Consider the following 24,685-nt stretch of genomic DNA (forward strand, 5'->3'; position numbering starts at 1 on the left):
GGCTCTTGATCAGCCCTTCCTCCCTGCCCAAGGAATGAACTGATTTCCCAAACACTCAAAACATGACAACAGTTGTTTTTTCATGCAATATTCAGTTTGAAGTGTTATCTTGAGAAGTCATACAGGATTTAGTGCAATTTAGAGGAAATTTACTATATCAGCTATATATGACTATTTGCTCTCCCTCAAAAGAATTAGGCATTACAAGCTGCAATGGTTTTGAATTGCTTAAGGGATTTTTTTTCTGATTTCTTTGTCTATGCAAAGATATAGGTCATATCAAAACAGTGCTTGGATATGATACTGGATATATGCCAGTGAGAAAACAGGTAAATGAATTTGTATGAGGAAGGATTATATTTGGCTCAAGTCAACTTCATTCATATATTAAGAAATTATTATAAACTGTAATATAAGACTTAGAATAGGAAAAATGTATTTTAATAAAAAAATATGGATACAGTTCATCTGCGGAAGCTGAACCTTCTGTTTATGTAGATGTGAGCTACAAGGGAGCATTGGACACTGAACACGATGAATCCACTCGTTCCCTAGGGCGTAAGCAGTGGTTTTGGCGATGAACAAGATCCCTGGCTATCAAAACTGGTTGCTCGGCCAGGTAACTGCAAGAAAAGTGTTAGTTTTACAAATGTCATCATATCTGGCTGTGCATCATACTCATTTCAGAGGATGAGACACTTCCTCAAAGAAGAACCCCAATCACATCTAGACACTTTCTGGATCAAAGTCTCCAGCAGAACTAATAATGGAAAGAAAATTCCTAAAGTGACCTCCTAAAAATGCCTCTGACTCGTTTCACAGGCATGGGTTTATTTCACCTGTCAGGGGTGGTGCCTCTCTCTCCAAATTTACATAATCCAGAGAGCCACAAATGTCTAAAAAGAGGCTTCTCTGCTGCATTGACTCAGTTTCCTTGCCCTCACACTCTTCTTTAGGTGTTTTACTGAAGTCTTGCTGTTGGGCTTTTTCTGCCTGTCACTGGTCATGCTGTGCAGCCATGTGCTACACAGTGAGGAAATCAAATGGTCTGTGATGCCTTAGACAGCAACTCATTTTTCTACAGAGAAATGCATATCCAGATACTACATTTATTTTCATGATTCTCAGAAACACATAAGTGTGAGAGAGAGAAAAACATTCAATATACAGAGAAGGAGAAAATTTCGCTGCTTCTTACCTCTACTAGTGGATGCCAGTGAGTTATTGGTTTACGTGGGTAAGCCAACATTTCATTCCAATGATCTCTTCCAAGCCCTTCAGCATCAATTCCTGTTCGACATACCCCAATGACCTCATTGTGCCCTACTCTGAGAATTGTAAAGAGGCAGAATATTTTTTTAATAAAAATAGTTTTAATAACATCTGATGTATAATTCTGTTTACTGGTTTAGTGCAGCACAGAATACATGCACAAAGTTTTCACATTATTTATTACAGATATTAGTTTTAGTGGTAGTACAGTAATATTAAGTTCTGTAATGGTAGCATCAAAAACCTCCAGCCACTGCCAGAATGCTTCCAGCAGCTATAAAAATAGCAATGAAGACTTAACTCTTGCCATTAAAAGGTTACAACCCAAAAGACACAAGGACAGAAAAGGACCAGAATATACCAAATGATCTAGAAGGAAAGCATGCTTAAAGTTTGTGGGAGAGGAAAGTGAAGGAAAATGGTGGGGGAATACACTTCCTGCTGCAAATCCTTCAGACATCATTTCACACTGTATTTCCCAGCTCTGACTGCTGTGGTCATTGGAACTTCAGTCAAAACTGTGAAAGGCAAGAGGCATAGCCATAATGGGCTATACGTTAATACTTCATACTCCTGGCAGTGCAACAGACTTGTTGAGGGACTCCAGAAAGTAATTTTCTGTACCTTGTCTGTATGTACCTTAGCATAAAGTTTCCTAACTTCCTCTTAGCAAACGCTTTGAAAGTAACAGCTGAAGAGGACTTAAAGTGTACAAGTTTCTGTGCTCTTCTCCCCCTAACAGCACCACAGTGTCCCTTTCACATCTGACTGAGAAGGTCTTCCTGACAGAAGTTGGAGGATGATCAGAAATCTGATGGCAAGGAAAAACAATCTGAAGGTTCATGTTACTAAATTGGACTTTCACTGTTTATTTGCCCTGAAATCTCAAGAGCTCTTACTAATAGCAATGGAATGAAGCAGACTTGGCTTGGGCATGGTTCTGTCAATCACTGTCTAGGTTAACCTGCAGTCCTTGAGCCACTCTAAGCAGGAGTCTCTTCCTGTCAGTTCTTGGTAAGGACATAGATCATTGAGGCTCAGATGTCTTATCAGTGACGGCTGAAGCCAAAGGTTACAAAGCTTCTTTACTGAGTCAACTGAAGAATTAATTATGACTTAATAAGGTAATTAGCATCTAATTCTTTTTTAGTCATCCAAATTTTCTTTGATTTCAAATACCTGCCATTTAAATAGAAATTAGAGGTTTGAGGGCCTTTTTTAAACTGGGAGACATACCTGATTTTTAAAGCTTTTACACAGTCCAGCCACCAGATGCGGACAGAAATGTATGCCAAGGCTAGTGGCTCATAAGAAGATTGATCCATGTTTCTTCCTCATCACAGTTATTTACTAGGCAGATAAAATGGCCTGAACTCTAAAAGGTGTGGAAGCTTTAAACCTCTTCAGGAAAAGACCCAAAGGCTTTATCTTTTGTGACACTGATCCTAGTTGAAAGTTCAAGGAGGTGGAAAGCAGTTGCTTGCAACGATCAGGTAACTTCTCACTGAAGATTAATGGTCAGAAAGCAAATTGTGCTTACCGATCGTAATCCATCACTGCAATGGAGAGGCTGACCTGGTCCACATTCTCTGGAGGGATATCAAAGATGATGGCCTCGTTATAAACGGGATTGAGTGTGTTCTTCTTCGTAGTCGTTTTCCGCTTTTTCAGTCTTCGACCCTCACACATCAGTGACACTTTGACATATGGATCTGAGTAACAGATAATCAGTTGTGTGCATTTTGACTCAAAGTCATTCAAATGTGTAGTGTAAGAGCAATATTTTTAGTAAGGATGTCATATTGATAGGACAAAAAATTACAAAGATTTTAGTGCTTTCAATATGCTGTCAATGCAAAGGAAAGGTATAGGCATTCTGAACAGACATACTCACTGCCAGGCCAAAGACAGCCGGTAGATCTGAACAGGGCCTATCTCCACTGTCCTGCTATTTCCATTTCACAACCATGTTAAACACACAAAACCCAAGGAGTTCCTATTTGTCACCTTCCTGAATAGACTCTGCCTTGTTATTTAAAAAAGAAGTAGATTCACCTGATGCGCCAGTTATATCCATTGCTTTGAGATTCCTACATTTGATGACTGTTAATGTCATTCTCCCAGCAGTAGGCAAATAACAAAGGGAAAACATGATCTCACCCAAATCTATGCTTTCCTGAAAAAGAAAAGCAATGATTAGAAATCTGACCAAACTGCCAACAATTCAGTTCAGATCATGCAAAAATTTAGAAATTCTTTTTTAACATTGAGAGACTTCATTTGCAGCCTCGGATGCTTTTGAAGACATCACAAACAATTTTCAGAAATTATTTCTATAAAAGATGGAAAGAGTACCAACAGGATATTATTTTAGTGACAGGATGTAGAATTATTAAACTGAGAAATTAAAACAAAAGCAGAGCCAAAATTTCTGGATTCCTGATATGTTTGTGTTGAATTCACACAAATGAAAAGGTGCTGAATATAGAATGTCAAGTTCTGCTCTTGTGAAGACTCAAACTCCATCACCCCCAATCGAAAAAAATCTGGTGAGATATTTAGATCATACACATTTACATGCCTTTTACCCACTGGAATTTATGTAGGAGATTTATTTCTGCACACATGTATGCATATACAAAGTTTATCCTCTCTAAGCGCTTTGAAAAGATAAATGTGCTTGTAAAAGTTGCCAGCTTTATTGCTCTCACTGTGCTTTGAGGGGTTCTGTTCTAGAAGAAACGCAAAGAAAAGGAGTAACACCTACAACTTCCCTGTCTCAACAGCAAATTTTTGGAGGATAATAGAAAGATGGATAACATCCATATGGATCTTAATAATCTCACAAAAAGTTTCTATGTTGAGACAATATGCTGTGAATTCAGGCAATATGATGTTGCTATACAGTTCAGATGCCACAAGACTTGAGAAACGTAATCTAAGGAAAAGATTCCATCAGTTCTTATTTTCTCTTTTCTCACAGTTATATAATTATTCCAATACCATAAAAGTTTAGTTGTTGAGATGTTAGTTATGTTCTAAATTGTTCCCATTCTTCAAAGATTTTAAATATACCCCAAAAAAAGTCCAAAGAAAATTGCATATTAAGAACAACTCGGGATTTTTAAATATGAGCTTGTAAGGAAGTCACTTCTATAAGGTACTACTCTCAAGCATGATCAGGTGATCTCAAAGGACTTTTTGGACTACTACTAAAAAGCTTATTTTTAATTTCTCAGCTTCAATATTTTATCTGTCAAACCTACAGAGTACAAATTTGTTTGAGAACTGCTGGATTTACTGTACAGCTGTTCCAGAACTGGAAGGCAAGCATGATATATTTTTAAATGATACATACTAAAATAATGACTGCTGTGTAGATGACAAATACATTGCTTATAGTCATGAGACAGACTGGGGCTTCTTTTTCACATTTTTCAGCTGCTTCTATGAACAGTTTTATTGACTTCATTTGGGTTAATACTCTATCTAAATTGAGTAGGTAATTCAGAACTTTCTTGAGTAAAGATGGACTTACATGCTTCAGGGTTTTTGTTTTTTTGTGTTTTTTTTTATTCCCTGCATTGCAGACTTTAAATTGAAGAACGCGGTTTTAGAATAGCTTTAAATCCTTTGTTACACTGTTAATAAGATACTGACTTTTGTATAGGTTGTTCAATTCACATGTTCAGTCATTTTGCTGGGATTCTGTTCTGAGAATTAACAGACTGATAAGCATGTGAACATACACTGTGGGCAAATTTCATGCTTGTCAGAATTTCAAGATTTCAGATTCCTCAGGATTTCAAAATGATTTAGCTCATTCAGTCCACATAAGATAAATAAAGCTATTTGACATCTTAGCCCAACCAGAGTGCAGAATTTTGTGCCACTGAGTCCTTTAACAAACTCACTTTTCTATCTCAGGAAATATAAATAAAACTTGAACAAATGAAGTGTAATAATTTTCACTCATTTGTTAAAGTTCCAAGTGCTCTTTGTTATATTTTACAGTTTTTGTCATATTTGAAATCTGTTTTAAGCACAGCTTCTGTTACTAGCATTACTTTCTGAATTCAGAGTCTGATTGTTGTTCCTCATATCCATATGTCAAAGAGATCTCACTCTCTTATTTGAAAAGGAAACATAGATCCCCCACATACAGTGCTTCAAAGTTTAAGGTCTATGTTGAGACAGGTGATGAAGATGGGTGGGATCATAAAACATAGTGGGCAGCTCATAAAAAGGACTAATTCTTCCTTCTTCAGAGAGATGACTTGTGTAGGTGAATAGAGAAAAAATAATTTTTGCAAGATGGGAGTATGAACTTGAGTATTCTATTATTTAGTTTTGAAGACAATTTGGATAGACACAGATTTGGTGAGCTCAAATGATAAACAAGACTACAGACAGGCCTATTTAGCATGACTTAAAGACTTTAAAATAAGCATTGCTCAAAATACTTGCAAAACTCCATATGGTGGTTACTCTACCACACTTTTTTGAAGAGCAGAGCAAAGCATCTGTGCTTAACAAAATGGCAACCATTTAAGGCTTATGCTCAGTCCTTTTTCCTTCTGTTCTGAACACCATGTACTGAAGTTATATTGAAAAGGAGCTTGGAAAATCCCCTGCAGTCAAACCCAGTGTTTTAGACCACGCAATGAATAAGCAAATGCCTTAATGCAAAAAGAAATGCTTGATCAACAAATCACAGGAAACTTTTCTCTCCACACAGCAGACTGACCAAAGGGCAGATGTACTGAAGTTACCAGAGCTCTGTAACCTGTGTATTGAGTACTCAGTTTGAAGTGGTAAGGGATGGTTTTAAGATTGGGAAAAGGCTCTCTACCTCTCCACTGCTTATGCAGGCATTTTCAGACACCTATGACCTATACGTGGAAAAAATGTGGCTTGTGCTGCCCTGAAATGTCTGATTTTCTTATTGTGCAACAACAGTCATGTTGGTCTATGCACTATTTCAATAGATAAATTCTGCAGTAGACTAGTAGACTCTTGTCTATATCAAAGACATTTATGAGTCACTCATTGTAAGATCAAAGGACTAGAAATAAAATTAGTAGTTACCCTGCACTAGGCACCATTTAACTCTCCTCCTGGTGGAGAGAACTGACTGTCATAGACTGCCACCACAGACTCAGAGTTTCCATGGCCCTCAAATTGAGTTAAAACACAACTTCTTTCAGAATCATTTAAACAACTCTGATGATTTCACCTTTTTAATTTAATTTGGTACTAGTTGTGGCATCTGATGTTTACTGACAATTTTGTAGTCAGTGGCTTTTGGTTAGTAAGGAATAGAAAGTCCTAGTACTTTTACTAAGTTTCTACTCTGAGTATCTGCTGAAATCAGTGGTCTGTCTTCATACTTGAGTGAACTGACAATACCTTGTTAGGACCTTTAAAAGTCATAGTGCAACTGGGGATTAAGATATTAAAATGCATCATTAAAATAACTATTATTTGGAAATCAATCACACAGTGTGAAGCCCCAACTTTTGAAGGACTAAGATTAAAATTATGCATATATATATATATATATGATAGCATCAGAAACTGGGTATTGAGTAAAATGTCTGGGACATCACCATTTTGCCCCTACTTTTTTTGTTAACTTGAGCACTAGAGGTTCATTAATTTGGAGCTGAATACATAGGTTCAGACACAGATAATGAACAAAGTAAGGCTCAGCATTGAAACTTCTCATGGCAATCTTTGTCTACCACATTGATTATCATGAGTAACATTTTTAAATGCCCCAGATCCTTAAGTATTATTGATTTTAATTGAGATTTAAAAATAGGATTTATAAATTACTTCAGAATCCCAGGGCTCTGGAAAATGTGTATTTTTCTCACTTTATAATACACTAGATAAATAAGTTCACACGTCATCTGACAGGAACCCTTCAATCCAATCAAATCTGAGGAAGCCAAGGCACAGACTTCCCTCAACAATCAGGTCTACATTTCAGTCCACCTCAAACAAAACACAACTCAGAAGACACAAGCCTGGACCCAGTGGTTGCCATTCATGCAAATTTTTAACTATGCTTCAGATTGTCTTACATGTATCATAAAGTCACTTAGAATTCCACATTACTTGGGTAACACTCATGAAATTTTATTTCTTTCCTAGATCTATTCTGAGTTTTTCTTTTTCTTTTTAAATTAAACTTAGATTTCAATTAACAGCTAGCTTTACAGATGCTTGTAATGATTCCTCTCCCTCCAACTTCCAATAATGGGTACAGAAAAAAACCTCATCGAGCACAGCTGCACTAATGCAAAAGGAAGCATTTGTTGGTACTGCATATCTCTTCATTTATTTCCCTTTTGTGTACACAAGCCATCATACAGAACTAAGGAGCTGGAATGGTGGCAAGCACTATACAGCTTCAGTTATTTTTATGGCTCCCAGTTTACCTCACTATCCAATCCATTTTCTGGTACAGCAATTCTAGAAACAAAGAAAACACCAATTTCAAATGCATATGTCAGCTATTCAGATGAACTTGGGGGTTTTTTATGTTCGGAATACAGATTCTTCAGACAGCGTAATTCTCATCCCACAAAAGAAACCACACCTGAATAGATGTGCTAATCATTATTTCCATTAGGTTTCCCGGGTTCTGTCCACATTCTCTGCTTTACGGGCTCTTGGGAAATCTGTCCAGGAGTTGGCAAAGTCAGAGGAAAGGTCCTTATTCTATGATTTTTGTTATCGTATCCAACGGACACCAGTGCTCTCATTTTCACACATGCCTGTAGAAGCAGCAGCATTTCTACAGAGGCTGTGCTCCCTGCTCACAATATGGATAAACAGGGGAGGGGTGTGAGGGGAAGTTTGAAGCTCTTGTAGAGGAGCATCAATTAGCCTGATCTGAGTTTTTAGAACTGTTGTTGATGGAGAAAGCTTTGCTGTCTCTTACTCCAATAAATTTCCCTGTTGTTTCCATTAAATTCGATAGAAGACACAACTTTTAGCTAGGAACCTCTGTAAAATCAGACAGAGATCCTTCCATGTTCAGGGTAGTTTCTTCTCACACATCACCACCCATAATCCTGAACTGAACAGGAAGAATTATTTACTGGCTATACTGACAGTGTAAGAACTTCCATGGTTCTCCAAGATCTTAACAGGTTTCCTATGCTAGCAGGAGTGAAAAGCTTATAGGGAACTGATACATGAAATAAGGTGTCATTTTTGCATCACTTTTTGATCACAAGTGAACTTTAGGCCATTTGTATACTGATGCTTCTTTATTCTTCTTTTTCCTTAGTTTTTCAAGTTTTGCAATTCAAACAAAGTCTTAAAAGAGCAACTCACTATGGATTCTTACAATGAGCTATGTAAATGTTACTGGAACTAAAAAATGTACACACTTATTGTTACTAGTGTGTCATGAATTTCCATTGTTAAAATAACAAATATTTGCATAATTAATACTGCATTAAAAATGAAAAATCCCTCAAAAACTTCCTTGTTGTTATTTTCATTATAATTCAGATTATCATAATCCACAGTAATCATTTTAATTCTTAATTTCAATTTTAATATCCAGAACCACTTTCCTATTAATTGTAATTTAAATGATGTTTTAAAGATTGCATGTGAGAGTAGCATAGCCAAAATACTAAGGATGGCATTAATTTATTTCGTACCAGATTCTTAAGTGATTTGCAAATTTTTTTCTCTTTATTTTCCTGCTGTATTTTGAGTAAGCATCTGTACTAACTAATAATAATTTTCTAGATATTAAAGAAGTTATTCAGGCATTTACATTCCTAGACTTTTAGCTGCTTTCTTCAGTCACACTGAAAATTGCTTTTCTGTATAGTATGCAAATTTCTTTAAGAAAAATGCATTAGCAGAACTAGACTTTTGGATTACTTGAATATTTCAGGAAGATAATTCCCCCAAAGGACAGATTTTTCTCTCTGTCTCTTTTTCTTGTTCTGTTTAGAAACATATTATGTATATTCCTGTTTTCCAAGAATCAGGGATAAAATAAAACATAATGGTAAATGTTGGGGGTTGAATGGAAAGCAAAGAAAAGGGAAACCTGTCCTCTCAGACAGTTAACTAAGAATGTATTAAGACATTTCTGGTTTTGAGGTATTGATCAAGAGTTAAAAGAATGATAGGAAAGAGCACTACAGAAATCTACTTGTCTGTCTGTTTTCTCATCTATGCATTTAGAATTTGATGGTATTTATGCTATGATAGAAATTGTCAAAAGTTTCATGAAGCTCGAACTGGAGAACTAATTCTACCGTATCTGAAGTAGGTATCATTTTACCTTGGAAACCTGGTCCCCACAGCTAATATTTATTTTCCTCTCCTGTTATTCTTTGCATATAAAATCCAGCTCTTTTTCTTCCTCCCAGCACCACTCACTGATTGAGCTGTTGTCCTGGGAAATGCATCAATGAAGTTTGTGTTTGTTCTTGTGTCTTTGGAAGACAGTATGGAAGCAGTGGGACCTGTTGCTCTATAATGACTGCATCTTCTGCTTGTGGAGGCCTAATACTTGTTTTTGCCTGACATCCTGATTGCTCTGGGTAAGCGCAGCTGCTGATTGCAGTTCTGATTGCATAGACAGGACTCTGAGATAGCACGCTGGGTCCAGCAGGCTGAATGCTCTCAATAGCGCCCCAGGAAGTCTCCTGGGTGCTTCTTTTGTCATTCCCTCTGTACATAACCATCTGTCTTATGCACCAGGGGGGTAGTTTTATCTTGCCAGTCAGCAAGGAAGCCCATTCTTGCTTTGGAACAGCTGAGAACAGAGGTACTTCTGTGAAATAACTGTGGCATCTACCAGCATGTGAATGAGACAAAATGTATGTGGCTTCCCATATGAAGATGCTCTTCTGAAGCAGCAATGCATTGACTGCAAAGAGACTATTGGCAGTGAGAAACTCAGAGAGCACTTAGGGCACAGCAGGTCAGTTAAGCCATGCACCTTAGCATAGCTACCATGGTACCACCTGGATGCAGAGATATTAACTTCCCTTGAGGAAACCATATTCTTCATTCATCTCATATTTCTTACTGTTAAGGTAGACTGAAAGTAGCAGTTTGCCTCTAGGAAAGCAGAATATTCAAATAAGTTGTCGTTTCAAATGAAAAGAAACAAATAGTGATAGAAACTTTTCCTGCTTTCAGCAACTAAACAAAAATTCACTCTTCCTCCACTGTCATTTCTAGTTATCACCCAGACCAAAAGCAGTCCCAAACCTAAATGAAAAACCTCAATACATTTCCTGTAAAGACTGACCCAGAGTATTCTCTCATCTACTCAGCAGCAGGTGATCACATAAATGCTTTATATCACTGTCCCTGAGTAGAAATGACAAGTGCCAGCTATTCTTGGCTTTAAAGGGGCTGTTCCCATTATAGAGATGATAAATGTTTCTATACTGACAAGCCTTTACTCTTTCATGCCTGTTTAACATTGTGTTAAAGATTTTATGTACATTTCCAGAAACACTAACAGTCTAAGTCCATTCTGATGAGGATGGCTAACTGTAGGGCATAGTCCACTACACTGCTGGTGATAAAACATTTCCTGATAGTGCTGCTCGGAACACCAAGAAATAGGACAATCCTTATAATGTGGCCTCAGAATTTGACTACCATAAGACATATCTTTGTCAGCTCTATACCACTATTGCCTTACTCAGAGTAAGGTCTAGTGTGCCATTTTTTGTCCACTTATGAAATAGTGAACTATGGAGAAAACTAAGCAAAGATAATGCCTGCCATTGCTCTGGATGAACTGCAGAGGTGGGCTTCATTCTTGCTCGATCAGGATGTCAGAAGAATCTCTTTCCATAACAGAGGCCAACAGCTAGAAGGATTACCTATGTGACATCCTGCTCTGGCAAGTGTTTGAGATAAATGAACTGAGACAAATGTTACTGTCCCGCTTATTAAAAAAAGGTATTTAAGCACTTCTGTCTTTCTCAACAATGCTATTCACTTCTATTCCAAATGCTTTAGAAACAGCAATCGCAAATCATGGACATCACATGAAGTCTGTGTCTTTACAAAACCTTCTTTTATATCCCACTCCACAAATGAGAAAACTGCAGCACTGAAATGGCTGGCGTCAGAAAATGTGATAATAATCAAGTTCCATCTGTCCACATGAGATAATTTAAGAGGCTACAAATATATGACAGCTCCATGACTAACATCCTCAAGAGACTACCACTGTGCTGGAAATGGCTTTCATCTAAATTGAGCCCTATTTTTTTTCCCCCAACTGCATAGTTTTCTATAATTGGTTACACTAACAGAGTTCCCAGAATACCTTCGGAAAAAAAATGTTTCTGACAGTCACTTGCCAATATTTTTAGGCAACGATGTTAGAGGCAGAGATTTCCAAAGCAATCAATCACTTAAAAAAGTATAATAGGAAGTTAATAGACTTTCACAAGAGGTGGTCTTTTTGCCTAAACAATTTTACAACAGTGACTCTTTGCACTTAAGTGCTTGTTAGCAATTCCAATAAATGAGTTTTCTTTTTTTAAAGTATGCGGTGTATTTTGATAGTAACAAAACCTCAGAAATGTATGCAAAAATCAAAAGCACTTCATAAAAACAGAAGCTAGATATGTTGACTAAACAATCCATTTGATATTATTCGTTTGTCTCTGATGTTATGGATTAATTTCCTGAAGTGTATTAAAAATTACAGTATTCCAAAACACTGAATAACCTTCATAGGTGGTTCAAAGCTGACTCTTGAGTTTTTCTTTTTTTAAATTAATCAAACAAACAGTAGTAAATGATGGATTATTTATTGAAAATTCAATCACCTATGTATAAGCAAAAATGGGGGATATTAATATCATCAGATATCTAGGATACTTCTTTTTCACAACCAATTTTACACCAAATTTATCTTGATAATTTAACATTAAGAAATGAAAATGCTTTAGCACTTACAACAGGTACATGCTACATACTATACAATAGCTGTAGGTTTTCAACATAACATGTAACAGAGAAACAATGGTATGAATGAAAAATAAAAGGAACAAAATACAAACTACAGAAGATGAATAAATATCAACAGTTGAAAACCATAAGAATAAAAATGAGCATGTGGGGAGGGGCCAATCCTGCACTTCTATAAAATAGTTTCAAATTAGTGATATGAGCAAAAAAAAAAAAAAGTATTCGAACTGTAGATTCCCAGAGAGTCACTAGTTTTATGGCCAAAAGGAGTCAGTGCAAACATCCAGTCTGATTTTCCCCACACTGTGTATTTCCTGTACCAAACAGAAACTCTTTATGGATGTGCAAGCAAATCTTTTTAAAATTATGTTAACTACTGACAGAGAGCCTTCACATAGCAGAGAATCTCCTGATCTGTGGTAACTTCCTTCAATGGTAAAATGTTGCAGTTCATTTGCTTGGTAAATCTGTCTAGTAGGTGTTCAACTCTGAAACTGCAGAGCCCGTGTCATAAAAATAGATTCTTTCCAAGCAGGTAATAGGAACGATTTTTACCCTCAGTCTACTTTCTGAATAGAAAATTCTTGACTATGGAAGAGATGTAAAAGACTCAAAGGTGAGGAGAGGCTACTACTGTGTTTTTTAAGTTTTGGACCCATCCTTTGATCTACTACTTCTACCATTTTCTACCATCTATCCTTTAGCAACAGCATGAGCATAACATGGCTGTAAGGAGCACGTCTGAACAAAAGGCTGAAAAACTTCACAGAACATACAATAAAACAGAGCAGAGATGAAGAAGGAAAAAGCATGAGAGAAATACATTTGCAGAATGGCATCTTGATTCCTATGCTCTACTGTGTAAGTAAGGACCTTCCCACTGAGACAGCCAGTTTGCTTTTCAAAGATTTTTTCTGAACACCAAAGCACACTTGCCTGGAGTACAGTTATTTTTTCACTAATTGCAGAACCAGCTGGATTTTTTTTTCAAGGCTTAATCCAAGTCCAATTGACTGGCAAGCATTAGTTATTTAATTGCTAGTTAGTGACTTTGGTAAACTTCAGATCTGGTGCTTAAGACTATAATTCCCCATTGATTAACATCTAATGCACTGTTTATTCCTGTGCAGGATTGGCTTCCTCATCTTGCAGTTTCTGAAATGGCAGGACTAGAAATCTTTATTACTAACCAATTTTAATCTACATGAAAAAGCTGAAGTAAAACACAAGGCAGCATATTGCACATATAGTAACAAGATATCTTACAGGATTTTGCCAGGAAAAATCAATTAAACCAGTTTCTTATATAATTTTCTGAGAACAGTGTAAGGCTTATGAAATCTGATGCAGTCACCTAATACTAGAAGTTATCTCAATTTTATGTGTTTATTGTTAATGGTTTAAGTGGAGACAACTTATTCATAAGCATGGAATACTATAAACTATAGTGGCTGAAAGGCTCAACTCTAAAAACTTCATCTTTCTCTTAAACTTCATACATAGTAAAACACCAGCACAGTGAATTAAACACTATAAATGCATGTACTAACCCTTAGTGAGGAAGAAACTTGAATTAGAGTTCAGCACTAAGATTAGCAACCATTTTCATTCAGATGTATATCAGTACCTCTCCTAACTGCATAATTTGGTATGGCATTTCAATCTGCTTAAAACCAGTGATGAACAGTCCAAGGATTCTAATTTGCTGAAACCATTCTAGTTATCAGCTAAAAATCTCACACACACGCCTGTTGCAAAGGATCAGTGACCATCTAAATCAGTACTAAAGTATTAAAGATAATATCGAAGCTAGAAGAAATTTTAAAAAAATACTGGTCTATTATTCCAAGACCTTAAACACAGATTCAATTTTAAGCTTGAGAACACAGTTCTTAAATTTACCTGAAATCTGAGCTTGATCAAACTAATCATACACAGATGCAGTTTTCTGGAGGTGTGCCAAAGGCTGTTCAGACCAGTTTGGTAGACCCAGCAGCTAAAATAATAACTGTTCTTGTGAATTCACATTCAAAAACTGTCTCCACTATGCTCTGCTCCCTAATATTTCTCCTTTCTTAGGAAACACAGTGCTCATGCTCAAACTGGTGAGAAAATACCAGACCTCTTTGTCTTTCTAGTCATGCAGACCTAGACCTCCCTGTCTAGCAGGTATGAACAGCATGAAAGCATTTGGGAAAAGAGGCATGGGAAGTCTCCGGCTCTATTGAAGGGATGGTACTGCTTCTGTCACTGAAGCAGTATCTACTACTGCTCTGCCCTCTGTTCATCCCCACTGTGGAAGTCCAGCCCATGCTCAAACCCAGGGATGACCCAGACTGTTTTGGATATCTCCACAGAACTAGGAATGGGAAAACTTCTATATAAAAAACCCCCACATCCTACCATTTAATTTTTTTTTTTTTCACTCCTCAAATTCCAGACAGGGAAGGTGAGTTTGGATTTCAAGGTTAATAAAGACAATGTTTGGAGACTGGTGGTTTTTCTGTTGGTAGCCTATCATCCATCCTGTCATCCATGCACAGACCTTCTTTTCTTGCTTGCAATGACAAACAATAATTTCTATTTCCTAACTGTACTTGCTTGTGTTGTGTCTCTTGAGTTTTGCTAGTAACCAGCAGCAACACAGATACATCTGCTGGGGACCCTAAGCAGCCAGCAAAGAACATTTTAGATTTCAAGCATTTTTAGACTCTCTCTCTTCCTTCACAAGATTCCCAACCCATGAAAATCTGCTAACAAGAGCAGGATGGTCATTTTGAAGAACAGGGTATTTTGCTAACAGGACAATGCTAGTTGTTCTTGTTAAGCAGTGACTTTCATGATGTACTATTTAATTAATAAACCTAATTTATATTTGCACAATGAGCCATAGGATGACTGTATGTTCCCAGAAGATTTTTTAGTAATTAAATTGTATAGCTTCCTAAGCATCTTATTCTCTATGCTCAAAAGAAAATATTGACAACTTTTTTTTTTTTTTTCTTTCAGACTCTTGCTGATAAACAGGATGCTCTGCCACAAATTACAAAAGAGAAATGAAAATATCACATTAACGCTTTTGGAACACATTACTTACTGTGGTGGCACAGTGGATGTCTTTCCATACATTGGCTTCCCTGGAGAGATCTGAGACTTCAAAAAGGTTATCAAGAATAACTTCCCCAATCATGTCATGTCTAGAAAATCTGTCAAAATCATAAACACTGAAATGCAATTTCCTGTTGCTGAGCTGATCATAGGCTACAGGAAACTGAAAGGTTTCATCAAAAACAGGATTTAATGTCTTTCTGTGAACTCGTGTCTGAAACTTCTTTTTCCTATCTGGAAGCAGATAAATCTTAACGTAGGGGTCAGATGTTCCTGTGAAGTCTTTAGCAGGCAGATCTAAGGCTTTGACAATTGTCACAGCCAGAAGTTCATTCTCATAATCATACCGGAGAGTGAAGTTAAGTTTTCCGCATGTTTTCACATCTTCTTGTTGCCCATCAGAATCCACAGACTTCTGTTTGTAGAGTTCCGGTTTTATTCTCCCAATGCTGGTTGTTGTCTCTCCCCTTTGCAAAACTGGATCTGTCCCCATGTTAAAATCAACACTGGACACTTGCATCTGCCTTGGCAAGTGCCTCCTGAAAGAATTGTGCCTGCACACATACACATACACACACACAAAATAAGCCATGGTTATCTGCAGGAAAAGATCTGGCTATTACTAAGTAGAAAATACAAGACGACCAAATTAGTAAGGGTTCCTCTCTTTAAAATAATTTTAAAATAATCCCCACAAATGTTTTGCAAGTGTTAAAACACCCTTGAGAGGAAATGATCATTCAGAATGAACTTCTTGGCCTGAGAGACACCCAGTGTCCTGGCACTACATATATTTATAACCTTGTTTGCAGGCTATGCAGCTGAAACTGAATTCAGGTTCTTTCACAGAACAAGTTGACAGTTACAACATTGCTTGATCCCACTGTGCTAGGGCCTGAGTAAAGTATAGTCAGGCAGAAAAGAAATCACTTGCAGAACTGTCATCAGTACTTCCTGGATTTTAGAGGCATTCCTTGGTGGTTTTCCAACTAAATATTTACCAAACTTCATAGCGATCACTGTGAAAGGCAGCTGAAAAGGCCATGCAGAACTATGCCTTGTCGTCCTACAACATCTTACATTCACCTGCTTGGTAGTTGCTACACTGAGGTACAGACTACCTTCTCCAGTCAGACTGGGAACATTTTGTTCTGGATGCAATACATGTCAAAGTTTTGGTAAACATTTTTCTGTGATGGGGTTTTTTTCCTTCTGTTCTCCCACTGTTGTGTAGTGTATTAGAAAGCTGATTCTTGTACTCCTACCAAGAAACAATATGTTTAAATCCTTGTAATTCTGAATGCAGTGTTGCATAAGCATATGTATTTATGGGCTTATGTTGACTCATGAACATCAATGGAAATTTGTGCCTTTCCTACGAAGAGTGAAATCAAACCCCTGGCATGTCATACAGCCTTACAGTAGTATAAAAACACTGGTCAAAAACCTTCATAGAATTAATCATCAGCCGATGCCATTATGACCACACTGTCCAGTTTATTTTTTGGGCATTTTCACATTTCCTTGATACTTCACTACTCCAGCAAACTGTACTGGAAAAGCTCACTGCCTCCTCCTGTGAGCATACTTAGTTGCCATTAAAAAACAATTTAATTGTCAGAATTTCCTCTGCTTTTTGCAATCAATTGCTTATTAATGCCAAATGCAGCCTTGCCTTATTGCTTGGTTTCCCTATGGTGTTGTGTTCTGAAAACAAGAGGTTTCACAGCTGTGTGTTTCTTTCTTTAAATCAGAAATGCAAATTGTCCATTTGAAAGCAACCAGGACTCATTTCATAGATATTATTTGTATTTTTGCTGTAAGTGAAGTGGTTGCAGAAGGCATGAAGCACAGAACTACCACAGTTCAGCTGAGCAGAGATACAAGAGGGTAATCTGCAGCCATTAAATAATAGACAAGAACGTTTCCCCTTTTGGCTGTTTCAGTACTGCTAGGTGCAGGGAGCAGTCCTAGCATAACACAAGAATAGTGGAGGGAGAACTTCATAGTCTAGATTTGAAGTAGCTCCAAAAAGTCCAGGTGTTTTGATCTCAAATTTAGATGAAAAATACACCTCTCCATAACACATTCTACCTTTTTTTACAAACAGACAAGTTGAAAGATCTTCTTTTTTCTTAAATGTTAAAACTCCCTGAATTCATAGTATGCGATGCCCACATTGGAATGGAGTGAGGAGTAGAAAGGCCCTAACTAGTCAGAAAAGTACAATACTGTCCTCAGGGAGTTTCAGGGCTGTCCTTGTGCCTTTGTCCTTTGAGAAGTCCAGACTTGTAGTGTGCTAAACACAGGGAAGGAACTGAACTCCACCCAAAATGTAGTGACAATAAATATTTGGGCACTCAGCAATTTAGGCAGTAGCTCTCTAGTATCTCTGAGTCATCATGAAGTCCAGCAAGACCTGTGTTACTGCTACTTCTACCGGTGCTAAGGAAACCTGTGCAGGTAGGCCTTCCTCACACCTGCAGCTGTAGTACTGGGATGCCCAGATAATCATGTTCAAACTCTGCCATAGACATGCAGTGTCAAAAACTGCCTGTGAAGAGGAAACAGTGAAGCTGACTGTGTGGCATTTCCAGTTTGAGTAAAAATGGATACATGGCAAATTCTCTTCTCCTCGACTTCTCTTGCATTTATGAAGATCTGGTTAATACTTGTAAAAATAATGTATAAAACCCCAAATCTATGATTTCTAAGGCACCAACCTTCTTTCAAATTTTCAAACTTTATGCACATAAGATCCTCTAGTGGATGTAATCCTTGTTGCGATATGTCACTAAGTAAAACAGTGCAGCTGTATCACTGCTCCCTGTGGGAACCAGCAGCACTTTTGCTCTAGAAAGCCAAAGTGCTAATTACATAGGGCCTACTATCTGTTCTGAGTCACAGCATTTCACCAAGATAGCTAATTGGTCTGTTAATTATTAAGATGCTTCATTGTTGTCATGGCAACATATTTATCTTCCTTTGTTCTGCAATAACAAAGGAATTAATGACTCTGATAATGAGGTACTAGGATGTCAGGCAACCAGGTTGTGAAAATGCTGTGAAGCTACTAACATGTGCAAATCCAGGTACTTACCTCTACTGGCTCTTACATGTAGAACTGCTATAATACACATGCCTTCCATAACTTAGAACAAATACAATTTGAGTGACTGTAAATCTGTATGTAAATCTCTATTATAAAATAATGATAGTGTGAAGCTTATTTCTAACTCAGGAAGACTGACATGTATGACAAAAGAAAAGGATAGGATGCTGATTTATGATACGACTTGAGATTTATGAGGGGTGTCTCTGGTCTAGCTTTCCTAGATGACATTAGACTGATGTTTTGGACCAAATCCAGGAATGGACACCAGCACTTGTGGTAACTAGACAGAACAGAGACTGCTGTCTCCTCCTTGCAATCATCAGTCAACAGACCTGCTTGGGTTTTTTTTATCTTAACATTCCTACGCACCTCACTTTTGCCTTTGTGCCTCCTGGGAACCGACTTACTCTTTGCAGAGCTGAATGATAAGCTCCTCTCCCACCTAATGCTAAAGAGCAAAAAGCATGTCCTTTGAAAATACAGGTGAACATCTGAAGAAAGGATATTATCATAGAAGCAATAAACTATATTACAGAATACTTTCACAAAGTACTGGGAAGAGTGGTTCTCAATAACACAGAGCAAAGATGTTTGTAAATGAACACCACTGATGCAGGACTTATTCTCATGTAGTTTACTGGTTAATTGGGATCAAGGACTAGAGAGCTTTTTTTTTTTTTTTTTTTTTTTTTGACAAGCAGGTATTATCAGGAACTATAAAACTATAGTTCTAATTAAGCAGAAATGCATCATTTCCCTACACTAACATGTCTCCATGTTAAATGTACAGTCTATAAAAAGTGATCAGGCACATTATTCTCTGAATGACTTCTTAAAATCCTTAAGCTTCATTTACAATGACTTAACATGATTCCATTTCTTTTATTAAGAGTTGATGGCTGCATGAACCTATCACAGAACTGGTTACAACCTTTTTATTTGCCCCAGCTCAGGTGAGATCAGTGTAGAGGAGACAATACAGACAGCAAACATTTCTCTTTGATCCTCTGTCAATGGAATACATTTAGGAGATGGTGCATTCGGGTGACTCAGGAGTCTTAAGTGCAACAAAGTAGTGCTGGTTGAAGATGGTGCAAGAGAAAGTTATGCTACCTGTGTGTCTGCTAATGATTCCCTTTTATTCAGAGGTCCCCAATGAAGGACACCAGAGTCAGGTTTTAGTAGTTTGTGATCCAGCATTCTGTCACACAATGGATGAGTAATCTGGAAAACTGGTCTAAATGTCCAGCCTTAATCTCATACATGATATTCTTGGCAGCAATAATTTATATGGTCTGCCAGAAGGTTACGACTACCTTAAGGCAGGCAGGGGTATAGAAAAAATGCACTTACAATCACAGAAAGGACTATTTATGGGTAATTTTTAAGACACATCTCATTCTCAACATGTTCTATAGCAAGGGTGGAGTTTTTCAGCAAACTGTAAAGGAAGGTGATATCTCCAAACACCCTGCTATTAATTGGCTAAGGTGGGACAATCAGGGTTGCTCAAAGCAAAGGAACTGTCCCTCTCAGGAGATTTAACCCTGATAATCTAGAGAGGATAAAAAGAAAAAAGTTCCCTTACAGTTACCAACATATGCAGAAAGAGTATGATTGATGGCAGCTTTTAATTTTGTAAAACTGTCCTTGGCTTCACAGATATTTTACATGCATTTAGATCCCAGTCCAAATCACTCTAGGGGTCTGTTGGAATATTTTCACAGCCTGAAGTAGCTCTGGATCATGTCCCTGGAACTTCTTTCTTTCCCTATAGTACCACAGGGACTATTCAAGTTCATTTGCCAGCCAGCTATTTCTTCTGTCTGTTCAGGCAGTCAGACAGTCTGATTACTCACAGATTTACCTGTTGGTACATGATGGATACAACTCTTCTTATTAATATCCTGTTAGGCAATAGCGAGTTGCTTAATATCTTGCCATGCTAAACTGTATCAATTTTGGCCCCTCTGTGTTTAGTATAACAGTTACAATTTCAAAGTTGTGGTCCCAGTACTTTGGAAATACTGGTCAGAGTGGCTTGAATGCTGTGCTCCCCCTCTCTGCAGATGGATACAGTAGCTGGAGTCGGGCACAGCCAGGGCAATGTGGCTTAAAGCCAGCTGTACAGTCTCATAATTCAGGAGATGGTTCAGCTGCTAAAGTCAGTTAGACCTCCCCTGGCTGGAGTGCTCTCATTTTTGGGAGCCTCCTGTAGTTGCCTGTTGGCTGTTCCACGCTGTTGGAATAGCTGGGAAAAAGCACTTCAGCACTCACCACCTCAATGAGCACACTCAGCTGGCAAAACATTGTCTTAGGGACTCACAGAAGGCCAGAAAGTATGTGCCCACTAAATGCAAAGCATGTGTCTTCTCCAATCTTGTGCCTCCAACGAACATTGTGAATGTGAGCTTTTTTTTTTTTTTTTTTTTTCCTTTGGTAGCGTGCGTTCATTTAGCAAATGGTTTACTGAGGGAAAGCTACTCTGCACACAGTAATTGTATTCTAACTTATGGCATTATGCAATACTTCAGTTGACTCCTTTAGCCTTCATTTTCCCATTCTTTGTTTATAAAACATTCTCTTTTATGTAGAAAGTGATCTTTGCAGTTCATTGTTTGTTTTCCATGCATTAAATTTGCTGATAGTATTTGAAGAAAATTCCGTTTGAAACTATGTCACTGCACATGTCTTCACTACTTTTCAATATAAAGCAGTACCTAAGACAAAATAAAAGTTTGTGTCCTCCACTTTAATGCAAAAGAGATCACTTCAGAAATACTACATGCCTGTCCTTTATTTAAAGATCTATATAGAATCTGTACTGTTTTAACATCAGTCTATAAGAATCTACATTCTTAGACTGGGAAACCATACCTTAAAGAAATGTGCTGTCAACAATGAGTCTGTCATTTATTTAGCGGAGAGGGAAACTTTCATCTGCAAAAGCAATGGCTGTATCTATAAAAATATCTCTGTGAAAAGCTAGACTTGCAGTACTTTAAAAAGTAACAATGAAAGATTTTCCAATACACAAAATCTAAAATGGAAATGCTTAGAGTAGCAACATATGCATTTCCAACATAACAGAAGACAGATTTGATCTTCATATGTTAAAATAATGATATAACTGAAGGTATACTGTATGTTTCAGAATATTCTGTTCAGAGGACACTGACGCTTTGCCTTCATGTGACTGCTGATTCACCCATAACTGCTAAGAAGCCAGTGAATATTCCAGGATCCTGGAAATTTTCAGCAGAGCGTTCTGGCTCTACCTGTTCCCAGGAAACGTGCCACGAACGCAAGTGCCCCCTACTTACCTTGATGATGATGTGGGCTCAGTGATCTGCCTCTGCATGCGTGCATGTCTGATCAGATGCTCTTTCAGTGCATTCTGGACCTCTGCTGGTATATCAGGTGAAGTGTGGCTAATTTTCAACGCAGCTTCAAGTACCTTTGTTGTAGGTTTCCCATTTTCTTTAACTTCCTTTTTCTCACTGGTCTCAAAAACCTCTGTAGGAGCACTGGAGTTGCTCTGAGGGACATTACTTGCATTGGAAGTGAGAGGTTTACTTCTCCAGCAGGGCCAACACAACTTCCAAAAGACAAAAAGAGAGACTACCAGCAAGGCAAGCCCGCAGAAGCTGACGACTACTGCTAACAGACTGACTGAGATGTCTGCAAGGAATTAGAAACAAAGATCATCATGACAGACAAACACAGAGAGAAAAAAAATGTCACAGGTAAGGAGATAGAAGCATTTTGATCATTATCTTGCATAGAGCTTTAAAGTCCTATTTAATGCTTTTTTCCTTTTTGATATCTACCTTTAAAACATTATCAGACTCTAATATTTGTTTCCAAATACTCCATTAACTGCTGTTCAGGCCAGGGGCCTGAACATCTGTACTACTAGCCATACATTCAGTCAGACTTCTCAGGAAATAAGAGACTACCCAGATGGTCCCATATACTCCTAGCCGTTGTTGTCAAAGGGTGTCTGCTCAGGTACACATCTTGCTGAAAAAGTTAATCCACAGTCAACATTTTCTATAAGTGCACATGAAGATAGGCCAGTTCTAAACCACCTGGATGACACATCAATTTCTTCAGGACTTGCCAAACTTTTGACTCTGTGTGCTCACTGCTTCAGAAACATATTAAAACCTAACGTTTAAGTGGCATAAATAGGGACAGGATATAGTCTGTCAGAAAGAAATTTCTAGGGTTAAATCATAAGCTCTGGACCAAGACTGTGTTAGACCAAGAAAGCACATATACATCAGTATCTAAAATTCTGCTCTGAAAATGCAGCTGGCTTCAGAGTACACGATACAATGCCCCAAGTTGTACAGAGATCATACTATACACTTAGCTACCCCTGCTGCCCTATACTTGACTTTTTCTGCCACAAGTAGTTAGCATATCCAATAGCACAGCCAAAGATAGGAGAGCAGACTTCATACCAACAAAATTCTGTGAATAGACTTGTATTTTAGGAGATGGTGGATCACCAGAAATGCCACTTGAGCCCTAATTAGGAGTTTTAGTCTAAGTGACATGTTTCACTTTGATTTTTTCAGTATCATGTAACATTATAAAATACAACCAAAAAAATCCATTTCCTTTTGAAAGGAGCCTTTTGTATGCATTAAAAGTATTCAATAAACCCTGCTTAAATGTCCCAGAAGTAATGGCTGCTTCTGCTTGTTACAACAAGTTCTGACAGTTTAACAGCTAATATTTTGTATCTGTAGCTACAGCCCACAGGCTACTAAACTGAACCAGTGGGAAAGTGCACCAAGAATTCGAGCACATTATTTTGACAGGATCACAGGAAGAAAAGTAGTCCTCTAGGTATGTATTAGCTCCATGGAACAGTATGTACCTCACAGGTCCCTTTGAGAGATGAAGATTCCAGTAGAAAATTTGGGAATGTTTTCTTTATTAATATATAATATCCAGATACATCTTTCAGTAACAAACACCGAACTTAAGGCCCATTTGACATGAAAATGTGTGAGAATAGCAAAAGCAAATAGAAAATGTTTGTAGTCTGGAGATTTGAAAGTTTCAGTTCAGCTCAACCTTACTTCACATACATCCTGGCCCATGTCATGAAGGAATTACTTCTTGCTTTAAAGAGTCTGGCACAAGCTGCTGCCCTGTCTTGAACAGAAGTGTGCCTCCTTGACCATTTCCTGCCAGTTCTCAGAAAGGTATCCTCCTTTTCTGCCTGTAGTTAAATGTCTAAATGTAGCCCTTGGAATATGCGTGTCAGCTTAATAAGAAATTCACATGGCAAATTCTGATTTAAGATGCTTCCATAAAATGAATGGACACATAATTATATCTAATAATAATGCAACACAAGAAGCAAATTATACTTTTGTGTATGATTTTTTCTAGATAATTTATCCCTAATAGGGATTATTAGGCTATTTGGTTTAATCTACTGTTTACACTAATATCCTTCCTACGCCCAGTGATTTTTACTTGGCTTGTGAATGTTCTGCAGCAGACGGTCCTATCATGACAACAAGAGAAGGCATTAGGAGATGCTGAGTTTACAGCTTGTTTCAATGGTTAATCACTTTGTTGCAAATTTGTATTTCTGATTTGTATTTTTGTAGTTCTAATTTACAGTCATTGCTTCTTTCATGCCTTTGTATGAGAGATTGAAAGATATAATATGCTTCATAAGACAAGCCTATGCAAAATACAAATAAACTGTGCCAGGAAACAAAACCAGGACTTGAAACTCAATTGCCTATACCAGTCCCTGGAATGGTTTTAAACTGGGCCAGTTCATACGCTCCCAGCCAATTCCTGGGCATGGATCAGGAATTAGAGCAGGCTGATGATCATTCTTAATAGGTGATTTGGATGTGGCTCTTCTGTTTCGACAGATGACAGACTTTAATAGAATGGAGAGAGGTTCTTACATGTGAGTTGGCCTCAGTGCCAGAGAATGGTCTGTGGAGGGGTTGACCCTGGCTGGACGCCAGGTGCCCACCAAAGCTGCTCTATCACTCCCCCTCCTCAACAGAACAGGGGAGAGAAAATATAATGAAAGGCTCATGGGTCAAGATAAGGACAGGGAGAGATCATTCACCAATTACTGTCACGGGCAAAACAAACTTACTTGGGGAACAACAAATTTCATTTATTACCAATCAAATCAGAGTAGGATAATGA

The 24,685-nt window shown here is 37.7% G+C and overlaps 1 protein-coding gene across 1 annotated transcript in view; it reads right to left on the reverse strand.

Annotated features, from left to right (window-relative positions):
* Nucleotides 1–551: 551 nt before the first annotated feature.
* SYT10 (synaptotagmin 10) overlaps nucleotides 552–24,685 on the reverse strand; it is a 35,283-nt gene continuing 11,149 nt past the window's right edge. Inside the window, exons 2-7 of the mRNA XM_074825349.1 lie at nucleotides 21,808–22,165; nucleotides 15,359–15,923; nucleotides 3,328–3,448; nucleotides 2,813–2,984; nucleotides 1,199–1,328; nucleotides 552–623 (exon numbers count right to left, since the gene is read on the reverse strand). Of these exons, the coding sequence (XP_074681450.1) occupies nucleotides 552–623; nucleotides 1,199–1,328; nucleotides 2,813–2,984; nucleotides 3,328–3,448; nucleotides 15,359–15,923; nucleotides 21,808–22,165 (1,418 nt within the window). The remainder of the gene's footprint in view (nucleotides 624–1,198; nucleotides 1,329–2,812; nucleotides 2,985–3,327; nucleotides 3,449–15,358; nucleotides 15,924–21,807; nucleotides 22,166–24,685) is intronic.

Source organism: Strix aluco, chromosome 5 (genome assembly GCF_031877795.1).
Source record: "Strix aluco isolate bStrAlu1 chromosome 5, bStrAlu1.hap1, whole genome shotgun sequence".
Taxonomy (NCBI): Eukaryota; Metazoa; Chordata; class Aves; order Strigiformes; family Strigidae; genus Strix; species Strix aluco.